Source organism: Abramis brama (genome assembly GCF_963993115.1).
Source record: "Abramis brama genome assembly, chromosome: 3".
NCBI lineage: Eukaryota > Metazoa > Chordata > Actinopteri > Cypriniformes > Leuciscidae > Abramis > Abramis brama.
The window spans coordinates 20,414,477-20,431,399 of record NC_139965.1 but is presented as its reverse complement, the minus strand read 5'-3'; the positions used below and the strand labels follow the sequence as shown (position 1 = coordinate 20,431,399).

The 16,923-nt window shown below is 37.3% G+C and overlaps 1 protein-coding gene across 2 annotated transcripts in view; it reads right to left on the bottom strand.

Moving 5' to 3' along the window:
* clcn5b (chloride channel, voltage-sensitive 5b) overlaps positions 1-16,274 on the bottom strand; it is a 28,896-nt gene extending 12,622 nt beyond the window's left edge. Inside the window, exons 1-5 of one of the 2 annotated variants that reach the window (XM_084108935.1) lie at positions 15,987-16,274; positions 13,224-13,359; positions 7,028-7,176; positions 6,856-6,955; positions 1,999-2,186 (exon numbers count right to left, since the gene is read on the bottom strand). In XM_084108935.1, coding sequence (XP_083965061.1) covers positions 1,999-2,186; positions 6,856-6,955; positions 7,028-7,176; positions 13,224-13,356 — 570 coding nt within the window. In that variant the 5' untranslated portion in view covers positions 13,357-13,359; positions 15,987-16,274. Of the gene's footprint in view, positions 1-1,998; positions 2,187-6,855; positions 6,956-7,027; positions 7,177-13,223; positions 13,360-15,471; positions 15,617-15,986 lie in introns of those variants that run through there. The other variant, XM_084108934.1, reaches the window with a different exon arrangement.
* Positions 16,275-16,923: the final 649 nt, after the last annotated feature.

Genomic DNA, 16,923 nt, shown 5'->3' with positions numbered 1-16,923 from the left:
CACTGCTCTTTTTGCAAGTGAACCAAAATTTGTAAACAAAACCACACGTGTACTAAGGTCGTCCATTCATTGGACAGGAATTCTCAAGCAGGGAAAAGCAGGAAGTGCAAAAACAGGCTCAGCATGGAGATATTTCGTAATGCAATATTTGTTCTCTTACTGATTTGGTGTTATTGGTGTTAAGACAAAAGAGAACGCTCTGTCTGTGAATGTCCTGATGCACACACGACGCGCAGAAAGACCCGCAACAGTATCGTGTGCACAGACAGCGCGCCGGAATCGAATTCTCTTTCGCGCTTGAACAAACAATAACACATACTATTATGCCAAAATGTCCGTTTTGTTAAGTATCCTCATAAGAGCAGTCAAATAAAGTCTTAGAGGCGCAGTGCTTTCTGCAATTGGGTCTGTTTATGTTCACACCGTAAACGAACCGTACCAGAGTTTGTCTGGAACCGTACCGAGACCACCTCTTCAGCTGGGTCTCGGTTCGGTTGTTTGGTCCGCACCTGAGTGCAATTGCTGTATTCACACCTGCCCAAAAGATCCACACCAAGGGGGGAAACGAACTTGAGTTTGATTCAATTGAACCAAACAAGGCAGGTGTGAATACACCCTAAAAGTGTTAAAACTCTCACCAACCCCAGCCCCACAGACGAATAGTTAAGCAAGAGAAGACCTCTAATCCACAGAAGTGCGGCACCAGGAACTCATTTCATTTAGGCTCTGCAGAACACTGTCATACATTTGGAAATCTTTGAGCTAAACAGGCCTGTGAAGCTTGGATTCTGCTAAACTGAGAAGACTTATTATAATCAGACAAAATCTCACATCTGTTTTTCTTCTGTCAACTAGATGTAAATAACAATGTGATATTCTACTAAAACAAGAACATTTGTGATTTTTCGTGTCAGTGAAAACACGAATGATACATTTGATTTAAAGCAGTAAACCACAACATGATGATGAAATGATTACTAGGGCTTGAAATTAACTTTTTTACTTGTCAGCACGGGTTCTTCCAAATTCAAAAAGTTAGGAGCACCAGCAAAAATAGATATTTGTATTTGAAAAACAGGTCAAAAATACTGAGGAAGATATTCATTTTTCACAAGGCATGCAACATTTAATACAGTGCCTATGAATTTAAAACTTTCTGCTCTAATTTAAGACCTTGTAAGGCCTCATTTTGTGTAAGGGCGAATTTAGACTTTTTGAGACCTGCAGAAACCCTGATATTATTAACAGATTTCTTTTATTTAAAAGCAGCACCATGAGCTGCAACATGGGTGTAAATTTAGTGAAGGTGAGCTCTTCTTTAGCGATGGTGTAGACGGTGTTAAATTTCCCGTTCAGCTCTGCCAACTGAGTGGAACGGCCGGCAGTATCCTGACGATTAAAAGCTTCAACAATTGAACCCGATCCGGAATTCTTAGCCACACACTTGTCCCGGCATTTCTTGTGCTTGGCACTCTCCTGGTGTTTAATCAAGCTCTCACGCTTATCTTTAACTTTATGTGGCTTGCAAAAGAAAGCTCTGTGTTCTTTTCATCTTCTCTCTTCAGCTCTTTACATTTTGTGCACTAGTTAGCCCCCTGTCACGTGACAACAGAGCGCAGTGAAAGGGGTGATTGATGGCTAATATTAACCAATCTAAAATCTGCATTTAAGTTAAGAATTTAAAGAGGAAGTTTAATTGGTTGTGTAACGTTGGATAGAACGGTGGGCCGGTCACTCTATCAGCTCACAGCAGGCAGCAGGCACATACTCTGTGCAGTAATTAGGGAACGTTTTGTAGAGAAATGAAAACAAGTCGCACCACAACAATTATTTGCACTTGCACAAATGCTCTAAATATATTTTGAGGTTAAATTTCGGGAGCATATGCAACCAAAATGGTTGCAATTTCGAGCATTGGATTACATATGCAGTATGGTGCACTGATAACATGGATCTCTGTCATGCAACGCTTCCGTGCGGGTTGAATAAGGAACCCACCTCATTGACTCCAACCATGAGCTCTGCCCAGCTTTTCCACTGAGGACACCTGTCTCTTTCCTTGAAAGTGGTTTCATTGGATGTCCAGCAACAGTCCTCATGATTAAACCAGAACCCGTTTAGGCACACACCCTCTTTAAGGTCTGTCATCCAATGGGCGGCAATGTCTATACCTCCAGCCAAGGCCCCTGGTGAGGGAAGAGATGGGACACAAAAGACATTCAAGTCACACATCATACGAATGCATTTTCACACAATAAAGAATTATCGCTAGTTTTTACATTTTCTAAAGAGAATAAGGTGTTTGCTTACAGGCCCAAGGCAAACAACCCCATCCCCAAGTCCCTATGACATTCTGGTCCTTAGATAGGACTCTGGTCCTTTCCTCAATGCAATTTTATGGGATATGTCAATTGATTTGTTGCCTTTTTGTTAATAAAATCATAGGTATGAAAGCGAAACAAAAAGTAATAGCTCACCTCTTATCAACTTTTGATAAGTATAATCCTTAGGGCTATGGAATTTTAAAATCAAGCTTTGGTAAACAATTACTGAAGTCATAATTGTGACATACCAGTTATGATTTTCGACAAAAGTTAGTTTTCTTATGATGGTGAAATGGGTTTCTATAAAAGCCCACTTCCGACACATAAGAGAAAAAAATAATAATTATGAAAGTCATAAAAGGTCAAAATTATGAGATACCAAGTCAACAAAATTGTGTCATAATGATGACTTTATCTTATTATTTTGACTTACCTCATAATGACACATTTTTATTATATATTTTTATTATGTATATTTTCTAATATGCCAGAAATGGGCTTTATAATTCAACACAGTACAGTACTGAAAGTATGCAGGTCTACTTTGAAAGTATGCAGGTAAAAATCTTCATTGTACTTTGTGTATTCAAGCTCAGGAAACAAATAGAAAGATATTAAACAATCAAGACAGCAACAAAGGCGTTACTGTATTAACAAAATGATTACTGTATTACTTATCTGATTCTGTATCTTAGTGCTAGTTTATGATAAACAATTTGTAAGCTTTATATTGTAATTGCTGAACACAGGTAGAACACTTTTGGCAGTGGTTGCGTTATTCAGCCTGAGGGTGGCGCTCTAATGTTGATTGACAGACTTTAAATACACCCGACGCATAGAATGCTATCTAAGAATTGCCTTAAAGGAATAGTTCACCCAAAAATGAAAATTAGTCCATGATTTACTCACCCTCAAGTCGTCCTAGGTGTATATGAGTCTTCTTACAGACAAATACAATCTGAGTTTTATTAATGTCCTGGCTCTTCCAAGCTTTAAATCATGGGCTAATTTTCATTTTTGGGTAAACTATCCCTTTAATGTAGTATTTATTGTATTTATTAATATTGTTTTCAAATATTACAAGTTGTGGATAAATTCCAGTGAAGAAAAGAAAGTCATGTCTATTCTCAAACATGAAACAAACAACAGAACTATAAAAAGGCTATTCATATGAACATGTTTTATTCTTTTATCAATTTGATACACTACTCCATTTAAATATAGGGTGACCAGATATTTCATGATATCAGAAATTGTATTTCATTTTATATATATATATATATATATATAGTTAGGCCTAGTTTATTTTTGTTACATAAAAAAGCACAAAGCAGCAAATTACAAACAATAGGACAAATACGATAGCTACAAATTAAATAAACTATGTTTTTCAGGTACAGTAGGTTTATTTAACATGTATACATTTACTTAACATGTTTTGTTGTTTGATTAACATTAAAATGACACAGACAGGTATTTTAGGCTGCTGTCACTTTAAGACTGAATGCTTGGATCTAATATACTGACACTTATCCGGTTTTCACAGCGCTGTATTTACGTGACGTACTCCACGTGATGGGCATTTTGACAACCGTGTCTGCATTTGACCATACAGGCGCAAAGTGAACTGAATCCGGGATCGCGCGCTGTCTGAGAGAGCGCTTCTGGTGTGTGTCATTCAGCACGACACCACATTTGAGTCCTTTTTTCACAACTTACTACACATAATAACTTGATAAACTCTTTTTGAAGATCCCAGTTAAATGTACACATTCACTTCATTGCTTCAGTGCTCTCTAATATCCCGCCTTAACTAACTGCAAGTTAATCGATAACTAATTGTGATTGGATGGTAATTTTGTTCTCAAAAATATACTATGATTAGATTGGCTACCTTTGCGTAGGCTATTTTCGCGTGACAGAAAACTGCTATACTCCCTTTTATGATCACCTACCAAAAACAATTTAGGAAAGAAGAAATGCGTGACAACCATGATTTTTTCATAAGTCGGGGCACTAAAAATAGAGCTGAAAAACGGGTCTGGTCACCCTACATAAAGACAGACATGCCAACTAGTTACTGACCTGATGCAGACTAATATACACATAATAGCTGAAGCGGATTGATATTGTCTTGATCTGGAGCGATCAATTAGAGCAGGGGTTCCCAAGCTTTTCCATTCCAGGACCCACCTAGACAAGAATAATCTATCTCAAATCATTTTAAAGCATGAATGTGGGCCGGGGTGGGAGGCGTTCATTCTCTTTTTTCCTTGTCATAGTATGAATGGCATATAAGTTTAATTGCAATACAAACTTATGGTACATTATCAACATTTTTGAGAATTAAAATAGCAGCCAAATGGCTGTTGAAATAATGTGAAGAATACCGAGTAGTTTTTGTCTGCTGTCTCAACCGATTTACCCAGACATGGCAGAACAAATTTAAAGAAATTAAAAAGATTAAGTAAGCTTAATCTTAACCAAAGGTTTGATATGACAAAAAAAAAAAATCTGAATATAAAAAAAATAATAGACTAATAATTGTATTTGACTGTAAGCCCAGGACCTAGAATTTCAATACTAATATTTATGCTGCGAGTTTTGTTAAATTCATCGGGTTGTTCTGCGTAGAAAACGCTTTTGTGCTCGTGTGTGTACATGTGAAATACTTTTTACATATATATTTTCCTTATGCGTTGGTAGGTAGCAACCCCACACTTCTACCAGCACTCACACACATCATTAACTCATCCCTACATACTGGCACTTTCCCTACAGCATTCAAGCAGGCTCGGGTTACTCCACTGCTTAAAAAACCAACACTAAACACATCATCTGTAGAGAATTACAGACCTATCTCTCTCCTACCATTCATTGCGAAAACACTTGAAAAAGCTGTTTTCAACCAAGTAACATCCTTCTTGTCTCTAAACAACCAGCTGGATGTTAACCAATCCAGCTTCAAGAAAGGGCATTCTACTGAGACTGCATTACTGTCGGTCACAGAAGCCCTACGGATTGCAAAAGCTGCTTCTAAATCTTCAGTACTCATTCTCCTGGATCTGTCTGCTGCCTTGGACACTGTGAATCATCAGATCCTTCTGTCCAGCCTCTCATCACTGGGCATCACAGGAACTTCACTCCACTGGTTCAAATCCTATCTCACAGGTAGGTCCTTCAGGGTCGCATGGAGAGGCGAGGTATCCAGAGCACATCAACTGACCACAGGGGTTCCCCAGGGTTCAGTTTTTGGTCCCCTCCTCTTCTCCATCTACACCACATCACTGGGACACATTATACAGGCACACTGTTTCTCCTACCACTGCTATGCTGATGACACACAACTCTTCCTCTCATTTCAACCAGATGATCCCACAGTAGCTGCACGGGTCTCAAGCTGTCTGGACATCTCGGCATGGATGAAGGAACATCACCTGCAGCTCAACCTGGCAAAGACTGAGCTTCTCTGCCTCCCTGCCAATCCGTCTCTACATCACAACTTCACTATCCAGCTAGAATCATCATCAATCACCCCATCAAGGTCAGTCAGATATCTTGGAGTAACGTTTGATGACCAGCTGACCTTCACAGATCACATTTCAAAGACAGCTCGATCATGCAGGTTTGCACTGCACAACATCAGGAAGATCAGGCCTTTCCTTACTGAGCATGCAACACAACTTCTCGTCCAGGCCCTGGTCATCTCTAGGCTTGACTACTGCAATGCTCTTCTGGCCGGACTTCCAGCATGTGCAACTAAACCTCTACAAATGATTCAGAATGCTTCAACTTGTCTTGTCTTCAACGAGCCCAAGAGGGCCCACGTCACTCCTCTGTTCATCTCTCTGCACTGGCTACCTCTCGCTGCTCGCATCAAGTTCAAGGCATTGATGACGCTTGCTTACAGATCTATCACAGGCTCAGCTCCCTCCTACTTTCACTCACTCCTACGAGTCTACATCCCTACAAGAAGCCTACAATCGGTCAAAGAGCAACGACTCGTGGTTCCATCACAGAAAGCCACAAAATCACTTTCCAGAACATTCTCATTCACAGTTCCATGCTGGTGGAACGCTCTCCCCACCCTCATCCGGAATGCAGAATCCCTGACAACATTCAAAAGACAACTGAAAACCCATCTCTTCCGTGAGCACTTAACCGTTTTTTGACATCTGAATTCTCCAGTGTAATGCGATCTCATGCAGAATGCAGAGCAGTGATTGGAGGATTCTTCTTGTTAATAATGCGCAGATAAACACGCGTGCGCTTCATGAAACACAATGCTGACATATTTATCTAATTAAAATCGCACTAAGCAATATAGCGATTTCTATTTAACGTTGGTACATTGTACAACCTGTTTGTATGAGTGTGTCAATCATGAAAAGTACATTTTGCTGCAGCCAATAGTGACTGCGTCACCCTCCTCTTCCCAATCTGTGACCCACAAATGGGTCGCGACCCATTTTTGAAAACCGCTGAATTAGAACGTGGAAATAAACAGGAAGTGGGCAAGACGTGGGCTGACCTGACATGAGTCCAATGAGGAGCATTAGAAGCCAGCCAGAGAAGGCATCACTGATGCTGACGAGCAAGGCTAGTGTAGACTGCTTACTCTTATTGGTGATCTGAAAGAAACACAAGGTGTTAGAGCAGGAACTGTGGGTGAAGTTTCAAAAGCAGTTGGAAACCCCGCTCACCTCTCTATGCCGATCTCTGTCTTTAGACTTCTCCCTAACCCAGTCGATGGTGTTGAAGTCCTCATAGGTGCCAATGCCAGGAATGGTGTCATCCAGTATATCTAACAGCTTAGGACTGTTGTTTAGTCTCCAATCTGCTTTACAGTGGCCTACAGGAACAAAAACACAACAAAAATACTCATGGGAAACCAGCAGGCACTCTGTATTTTGCATGCAGGATTGCACGTATGCTGTTTTTTCTATTGTGAAAGCAGAATGCAAATAAAATGGCAATTAATGATGGACAATTCCCATTGTGGCCTGAGAGGAATTACAGATAACCAGTTCACCATTACATTGTCAATCATAGCTGTTAGCGTGTGTGATATCGCTGGCAGGGCAAAGCCTGACACACTTTGAATGACCCAGACAGACTTAACAAAAAGAAAAGGGCTGATGTTGACCTCAAATGCTGACCACAAAATAACAGTGGATGAAGTCAAGTCAAAATACAAGCCAGTTAGGACAGGATACAAGTCACTGTTACATATGTTTACACAGTACATAAAGCACTTTTATTTTACTTTTAGCGTGTTTACTTAGAAACAATGACTAACCTCCAGAGCACAAAATTATTTCATGCTTCTAGTAAATTATCTTATTCCAAGAACTAGGAGATACAATGGAATGCTACTTTTAAATACTGTCAATATTGTGAAATCACTTTTGCACAGATTAGACAGGAGATATAGAGCAGATAACTGGACAAGGCTGCGTTTCTTAAAACCAGATTGTAGAATCATTAGCACCAATGGTCTCTGATCAACTTAGCACACTATGCTTTTGAGAAACAGAGCCCAGGTCATTTTGGCTACCACCTAACTAACATCAGTTCAGTATGCAAATAAGTCAAATGACAATGAACTAAACAAATGTTTCAGATCAAACTAGTTAAGCTGGTTTAACAGATGTACAGCAAGAGACACCAGGCCTTCAGACTGGTTTTAAACCAATGTGTGATCCAAATTTAAAGATTCAAGTTCAACTTGAAACAAGGCCTCTGACGGCACAAGAGCATTTTTCATATTTTCAACATCTGACACATAGGACAGTAATGCTGCTGGCTATAAGGTCGCATTTCATGCTTAATAGGCTAATAGGACCGGTTTGTGCAGTCAGAATCTTTATCTGAGCAAAAATAAATAAAAGGAATAGCTCATTGCAATAGGTCATTGCAAACCTGTATGATGTGTTGCTCCAGAGAAACACCAGTGAAAATATTTCAAAGAATGTCTAAGCTGGGCTCCAGTTTTGGAGACTTTGGCTCCAAAAAATACAAAGCTATAATTTGTTGTCATATATTTTTGTTTTGCAAGAGGACAGACCAAAAATTAAGTCATTACTTTGATGCTTTTTATATTGTTACAAAAAAAATATACATTTCAAACCTTTCTTTTCAATCAAAGAATATAGCCTATCTGTTAACACAAAAATATTAAGCAGAGTTTTTAAAATTGATAATAATAAGAAATGTTTCTTGAGCATCAAATCAGCATATTATAGTGATTTCTAAAGGATCATGTGGCACTGAAGACTAATGATGCTGAAAATTCAGCTTTGCCTTTAAAAGAATAAATTACATTTTAAATTATATTGAAATAGACAGGGTTTTTTTCCAATCTTAGTACCCCAAACTTTTGAACGATTGTAAATATCAGCACAAATGATGACAGTGCAGACTAAGCTCTTATTAAATGACTACTGACTACAGATGTTTTTGTTTCTCCTCAAAAAGAAGAAAAAAGAGTGGAACTCGGTGTGAACAAAAGTTTGAATGCGATTTTTCTCAATTAAACAGGAAGTTTTAGCACTCAAAATACGTTTTTTTTTTTTTATCTAATCTAACCAAAGCACTACAGCAACAAATAAAGTTAAAGGAGAAGTGTTGACTCTTTGTGTTGAGTCTTGGTGGAAAAGAGGTGGGGGTTTAAGAGGAACCAGCAGCTCTGTAAAATGATCGGTGTGTGTTCTCATTTAACTGTGATCTCACATGCTGTCATTTACTGATGATCCAAAAGAACAAAACAAAAATGTATACAAAGAGTAAAAACTGAAAGAACAAAAATAAAGAGAATACCATGAACCCTTTACCATGAACAACAGCAGCTCAAACTAAAATAAACTCTGTCTACTTCCATTTAGTTTACTCTTTCGCTTAATTCTCTGTTGAGTCCCTCGATCCAAATCGTTCAAGCAATGAAATTATGCGAATGGTGCTGATGTCTTTAACAATCGCACTGAATATGAATATGACAGCATCAGTCTTCAACGAGTGGTAAAATGCATACGGTGGCAGTAACTACATTTCCTTCCTGTCACACCGAGTCATGAATGCCAAATCATACAAGCAGTAAACCTCAGACAGAACTGAGCTGACCTGGTTTGATTCTGTGTTCATGAGCTAAACTCTCTAAAATACTTTTATCTTCATTATCATTGATCTCTGCAATTCTCCTTCATTTTATCTTCTCTTTATCTCCCAGCGCACCACTGAAAACTAAGCTGAAACACACACAGTGCATAATGTTGGCTTAGGCTCACACAAGTCTCCTTCATTAGTGTTTTCTTAATGATTAAAAATCATTGAAGCCTTCACGCCAAACTTAAATTAGTCTGAACAACCACACAAAACATTCATACCAAAGAAAATTACACTAATATTTACACTAACAAACGTACATTACATTACATACGCATTACTTTACGTACCACAAACATATGGGAAAAAAATCGAATTGTAATTTTTGATAATTGTAATTGTAGTGATAAAAGTTGTGATTATGATTTAAAATACAACTTATTTTTCAGCAAAAGTTTCAGCAAAAAAAAAAAAAATCAGGTTTGCTGCGCTTGCTTGTAGTTCTGCCAAAACTTTAATTTTATGTCTATTAAATAATATTATTACTACTACTAACTAATACAATTAAAATGACTAAATAAAAGCAAAATAAGAAATACGATTACTGTAAAATAATAATAATTAAAAAAATAATAATAATAATAAAAAAAAAAAAAAATATATATATATATATATATATATATATATATATATATATATATATATATATATATATATATTTTTTTTTTTATCATTTGATTTTACATTACAGCTGTAAAATTAGAATCCTAATATTTATGGCTGTTTTAATTTCTTCATTTTCAAATTTTTTAAAAAATTAAAAAACAATAATTTTATTTTACATTACAGCTGTAAGATTAGAATACTAATAATATTTATGGCTATTTTAATTTCTTCATTTTCCAATTTTAAACTTTAAACAAAATAATTCAATTTAAAATTAGCTTAAAATTAAATAATACATTTAACAGTTCATAACTATAGAGTAGAAAAATACAATAATGTGACTAAATAGAAACTAATTTGCAATATACATTTTTCAGTGTTTCAATTGGGTGTTTATAAAAGGTATATCCCTTTTAAATTTTAGGATGGGGGTCACACACAAAAGGATGATCATATTTGGGGTCGGTGGCCGAAAAGATCGAAAACCCCTGCTTTCGACCCAGGAGCCATTTGCACCAGCTGTGCGCAAGTTGCAACTTAGCCTAGTTTTGACGTAAATGGGCACCAAGATACAACTTACGCACTAATAAATATTTTTGCGTTGCACCATTAAAATTAGTTGAAGCGTAACTCTACGCATCAACTAAATATTTACGGAAGCCTCCGATCAGGAGTAATAGTTACTAAAATAACTGCACTGCATCAATAAGCTCTTCTTTTACCTGACAGACTTCAATTCTTTAGACATACATGATAATGCTGACATTTACACTTGCTTACATTTTAAAAGAGAGAATATTATGTGAGTAAATTACTTTGTTAGCGGCTCATCAACACGAACTCGTCCTACAGCGCGCCGCTGAGTGCATCTGTCTCATCGCTCTGTGTTGTGCATGTCAAATAAAATCAGTCATAATCAATAAATGTTATTTCTTATGTTTGTTTGTATCATCACTTGTTTATCCTTATTAATTTTGTTTCAAATACAGTTTCTGAATGTTATTTTCATATAAAAACACTTATGTTATTCATGATTAAGTGTCTTATTTAATGGAAACGTATTTTTACTGTTATTTAAGTGAGGCAAAAGAAGTTACAATGAAGGATAGACTGAAATTCGCAGCATTTAAACAAATTCTGCTCACGTATTTGAAGGCTGCTATTGGATCATCAAGGGTAAACGTCATATTATACGACTATGCGTTACTTTACGTAGAGTTTACGACCTACTAGCTACGTTCTGCCTTATGAGCAAATGGTGCAATGGAATAAAGTACAGAGTTAGTTACAAAACTAGCTAGTAGTTACTTGTGGACTTTACGTTCCAATTTAAGAAAGAACTTATGAACAGCTGGTGCAACCCTACCCTGAAGTTTAGTCTTTGCATCAAAAACAAAATAATATTGAATTAAATTGTTTTCTAGCAAACAATATAAAACAGTTAACTATAGCAGTAAGAGTATAAGGACAGGAAGGTACAGTGAAATGGGGAAGAGAGAATAGATTGTGAAATGCACACACATTAAAAGAGGAAGTTCCTGGTCTGAAAAAAGAGTCTGTTTGTGACATCACGCACAGCATCATCTGTATCTGTGCAGACAGAGAACAGAGTGATCTGGTCCCACCACAATGACGTGACTAAAAGATTAAACCAACATGTTTTACAAAACAAGTACATGATCATGGCCATACTGACCATTGAGGTATTTATATTAGCCTACCGTTACGCTTTACAGAGGCCGAGTCTCAATTCTAGCACAACACTTCAGTTTTTAACAGTCAAAAAGTGAGATGTAGGATTCAAGTAGCAAATGTAATATAACTATGTTATGATAGAAATGTTAATATCCAATGATGCATTTTTAGTAGATTATAAGATTAACAATGAATATGTACAAATTGTGAATGAATTTAATCAACTTGGTTACACTTTACTGATAGCCTTTTGGTACATTCACTTTTCAACCTCAGACCTAAACTGGTAAAACGTGTGGCTTTGACAAATGTATTTACAGGATGTGGTCAGGACAGACATTTAGCCAGTATGTTTAATACAAATAAATCAAATGCATCACTTCACAATAAATTCTAGTTCTTTAAAGGTGCTCTAAGCGATGTTGGGTGACTTGGGTCACTTCTTGTTGACGTTCAAAGTATTGTCAAACAAAACTGAGGCTAGCTCGACCCTCCCTCCTCCTCATCCCGTCCCCTCCCCCTCCCTTCTGTGCTTCCTGAAACAGAAACTTTTCCGATGTAAATTCGGGACTTTGCGCGGTCCTTCTCCTTTTTCCCCTTTTCTTTGCTATTTGTTCATCGGAACGTCATCTCTTTGGTCGTGTGTCGGTCATATCAAAATTCAAGAGAATATAATTCTAACGTTTGTCGTTGTCTAGGACATCTCTCCTCTAGCTAACTTCCCTCTTCATGCTTTTCTCTCCTCCACTCCCCACATCGCCCTCCATGTGCACGCGCACTAACCCCCCAACCGCCAGCCCAAAATCATTCTCGTCGGTTATTGGCTGGAACACTGTTTGTTATGATTCGTGGTGCAGGTTGGGCCAGTTTGTTTTTCTTGCCGTTTTCTGGGCTGTCTACAGAGACCGCTTTTTTTACAGTGTGTTCAGGGGACAGGCAGCTAGCGGATAGTGAGGAGATGTTTGCTGTATGTGACAAAAAAGGTGTCAGCCTAAAAAACGCGTGACATCATTTAGAGCACCTTTAAAAAAAAATCTTTATACGTCTCCTTCTTTATTCCTTTAATTTTTCACATGTCTGCATCCTTAGTATACTGATATGTCCACTGCTGGTCTGTCCTCAAACTTTAAAAGGATACTTCAGCTAATAATTAGAATTCTATTATCATCCTGTTATTATTTACCAATGAAAAGTGTTATTAGAACAGAAAAAATATATTCATTAAAATATTCATGACGATTTGTTTACTTTTTTTTTTTTTTTCCACTGACACAAACGAAAGTGAAAAAGCGGACGTGGTTTTTAAGCTAATGTTATCCAATCTTTGCCCTCAAGATTGCTTAAAATGCACATATGTAGACCAAGGGAATCAATTCCCAACCCCAATCCCTATGCATATGCCCACAACATATGTCGTGCCTGAGTACACGACCCTACCTGTGCTGTAATCTCGGTCCAGAGGCGGGACATCCTCATTGAAGTCCATTGTAACATCTGAAATGTCCACCAGCTCATCATCACTGCTTAAATTGTGATAATCATCATTGCAAAACCCTTCGCTGTCCATCATCCCCTGTCAGAGCAGAGAGAACATAAGGTCATAGAAGAGTGAGTGCACAAAAAAAGTCATTCCTATTGAATTTATCATCCTCAGAAGCCTGTTGCGAAATTATGATGCTGTCGGCAGAGCAGATATGACAAATCAGGAATAAACCAGAAACAGTTCAACCGCTGAATGTCATTGATAATGTTGTTAATGAATGCTTAACATTGATATACTAAAAGGTTTTGACTAATACAAGGAGTTAAGAAATCGTTCAGCTGGTCGCACTGCACTAAAAATTACTAAAAAGAACCGGATTATATGAGTTATTTGTTCAGGAAACGGCGGGTTACACTGGTCGCACTGTACAGCTATGGCCAAAAGATTTGGCTGTGAGAAAAATATTGTGTTTTGAAAAGTTTGCAGCTTCAGTATTTGTAGATTATTTTTTTCACTTTTCTATGGTATACTGTAAAACAATGATAGGCATTTTTGTAAGATTTAGAGTCTTTTAACAGTAATATATGTATATTTATTTATATATGAAGAGTTCAGATGCAAAAGCCTCTAAGTGCCATCTGAAATTCTCTTCTAGAATGATAATTCTAAATAAAAAAATGTATCAAGCTCGTTTAAGTTCAGTAATTTCACTTAAATGGCAATGCAAATTACCTATTAATTGACATTTAAGTGAAATAACTGAACTTAAATAAACGAGCTTGATAAAAATTATCATTCTAGAAGAAAATTTCAGATGGCACTTAGAGGTTTTTGCATCTGAACTCTTCATATATACACATACACACACACACACACGGAAGGTCGGTCTCGGGACCTTTTCTTCTCCGGGCAATCGAATTTCCAGATGTTCTAAACAATCTGAAGAGGGCTTCATCAAGGAAAATAACTTTGCACCAGTCTTCTGCTACCCAATCCTTGTACTTGCTGCAGAATTTCATTTATGTTTTTCTTGTATAGAAGTGGCTTCTTTGCTGCCCTTCTTGACACACCAGGCCGTTGTCCAAAAGTCTTGGCCTCGCTGTGCATGCAGATTCACTCACACCCGCCATCTGCCAATATTGAGCGAGCTCTGCAATGGTGGTGACACGATTCCATCGCCAACTCCTCAAGAGGAGATGGTCCTGGCGCATGCTGGACACTCTAAGACGTCCTGAAGCATTCTTCAGTGCAGTTGAACCTCTCTCCTAGAAGATTTGATGATCCAGTAAATTGTACTTTGAGATGCATGTGAGGCTATTTTGATGCAACTCAATGATGGCTGCACATCTTTGGAGGTAATCACTGCTAACACTAGAACACAAGGACTGGAAGCAGTTCTTCCCTCCTTTTATAACAATCTGCCTGCTCTTATAACTCAGTTCAGAATGATAGTGTGATTTTACCTGACTAGTACTTTTTCACACTTTCTCATATGCTGACAAAAAACAGTGATTTTTTTTGTTGTTTTTTTGCAATTATTTAAAATGCACCTGATCACTCTGCACAATAATCTAGAAACAATGTGTATCAACACCACAACTGAAGCAGCAAACTTTGCAAAACAACAAATGTATGTCACTGCCAAAACTTTTGGCCAAGGCTGCATGTTTCTGATTCTCTTAAAGGGATAGTTCACCCAAAAATGAAAATTGTGTCATGATTTACTCACCCTCAAGTTGTTCCAAGTGTGCCGAACACAAAAGAAGATATTTTGAAGAATGTCGGGAACTAACGTTAGATGGTGGGCCTCATTGACTTCACATCAACTGTTTGATTACCATTTTGTTCAAAATATCTTCTTTTGTGTTCAACAGAAGAAAGAAATTCATACAGGTTTAGAACAACATGAGGGTGTGCAAGTTAAATGATAACAGAATTTTCATTTTTGAGTGAATTAAAACTTTAAAAAGAACCGGCTGATAACAGTCATTCATTAGTGAATCGCTCTGTAACTTACTGTAGTAAGTTAGAGCCAATAGCGGCGTTAGTATAAAATAAGTAGTGCAGAAAACACTGTCAGGCAATTTTAAAAATTAGAGAACTGATTAAATAACTGAATAACAGAAAAGAAAAACATGCGGCTCTAGTATTTTTAAAGGAATCGGTTCGGAATAAGAACCGGTTCTCCGTTTCTAATCCTACCGCAATGTGATGCATCGGTCTGCCACCACCTTTCACTGACGGGACTCCTCTGAAATGTGATGATAGTGAAACTCAGTCAGGGTTCAAAGTTCTCTACCACTTCCTTTCTCTTTCCCAGCAAACGCTTTAAAAACCAACTGATACAAACGTAACGTTACACAATTCCCCAAAATACAGCATCACACCGACACTCTATGAGGGCTATTGAGTTGTCAGTTCCTTTTAAACTAAGCAAAACAACGCTGATTTATTGACCGTGTTGTAAAGTCATCAGATAATTTGTCAATTATTGTAGAGCTAGAGGAATAAAGTGACCCAGTTAGTGAAGTCCTCAGTTCAAGCAGCTGATAAGAGTTTTGCCTCCGAAGTTTTACCTCATCTAAACACAGCTGTCAATTGTCTTCGTTATCTGTCACTTGACTTTTAAATCGACGCTAATTTGTTTTTCTGAATGATTCAATCAGTCTAAATTATTCAGTTGGCTGGATCCGAACAAAAACATTTCTGATACATACCTCTTGGATTCTTAGCGTAGTACTTTAAGGCGCCAAGTCTTGTGATCTGGATTTTAAAGTGCCTCGGTTAAGCAATGCCGACGTAATGTTTCCCAGCTGTCTGCCAGACCAGTGCCGTCAACTGGTGCGTCACACTTTGCCCGGCAAAAGCATCTCACAGCTTCCTCACTCTTCTGCAGTCCAGTCACACAGACCTTTCGCGTGGGATAAAGTTTGAAGGGGAAAGGGGTCTGTCCTTGTACGGATACATCGCTGAGGGGTTTTAGTTCAAGAACTGTCTCCTTCCTCAAAAAAAGTGAACTGTTTAGGGGTCAATAGCGCCACCCAACGTCTTGGTTCATTTTGTTTTTTTAATTATTGTACCATTGTATTGTATATTGTATTGTATAAATAATTTCAAAACTATTTGAAAGAACTGCAACTGTATTTAAAAATGTCTGGTTGGAATGCATATAATGTAGGCTACCCATTCCATTTCACACATTTTAGATTTATTTTAGAAACGAATTATTTTATTCAGCAAGGATGCATTAAATTGATCAGAAGTGACAATTGAGACTTTTACATTCTGACAAAAAAAAATCTTTTTCAAATAAATGCTGTTCTTTTGATATTAATTCTGTATTCTTTGATAATAACAGGAAATGTTTCTTGAGCAGTGAATCAGCATATTAGAATGATTTCTGAAGGATCATGTGACTGATGACTGGCGTAATGATGCTGAACATTCAGCTTTGATATCACAGGAATAATTTAAGATATTAATTTAAATGTTAAGTATAAATCAGTTATTTAAATATACATTTACAACATTATAGTTTATAAATCTATATCTTTAACAATCTTTAAACCAACTCTTTAACAATAGTGTATATTAAAAGGATAGTTCACCCAAAAAAAGGAACATGTTGTCATCATTTACTCACCCTCAAGTTGT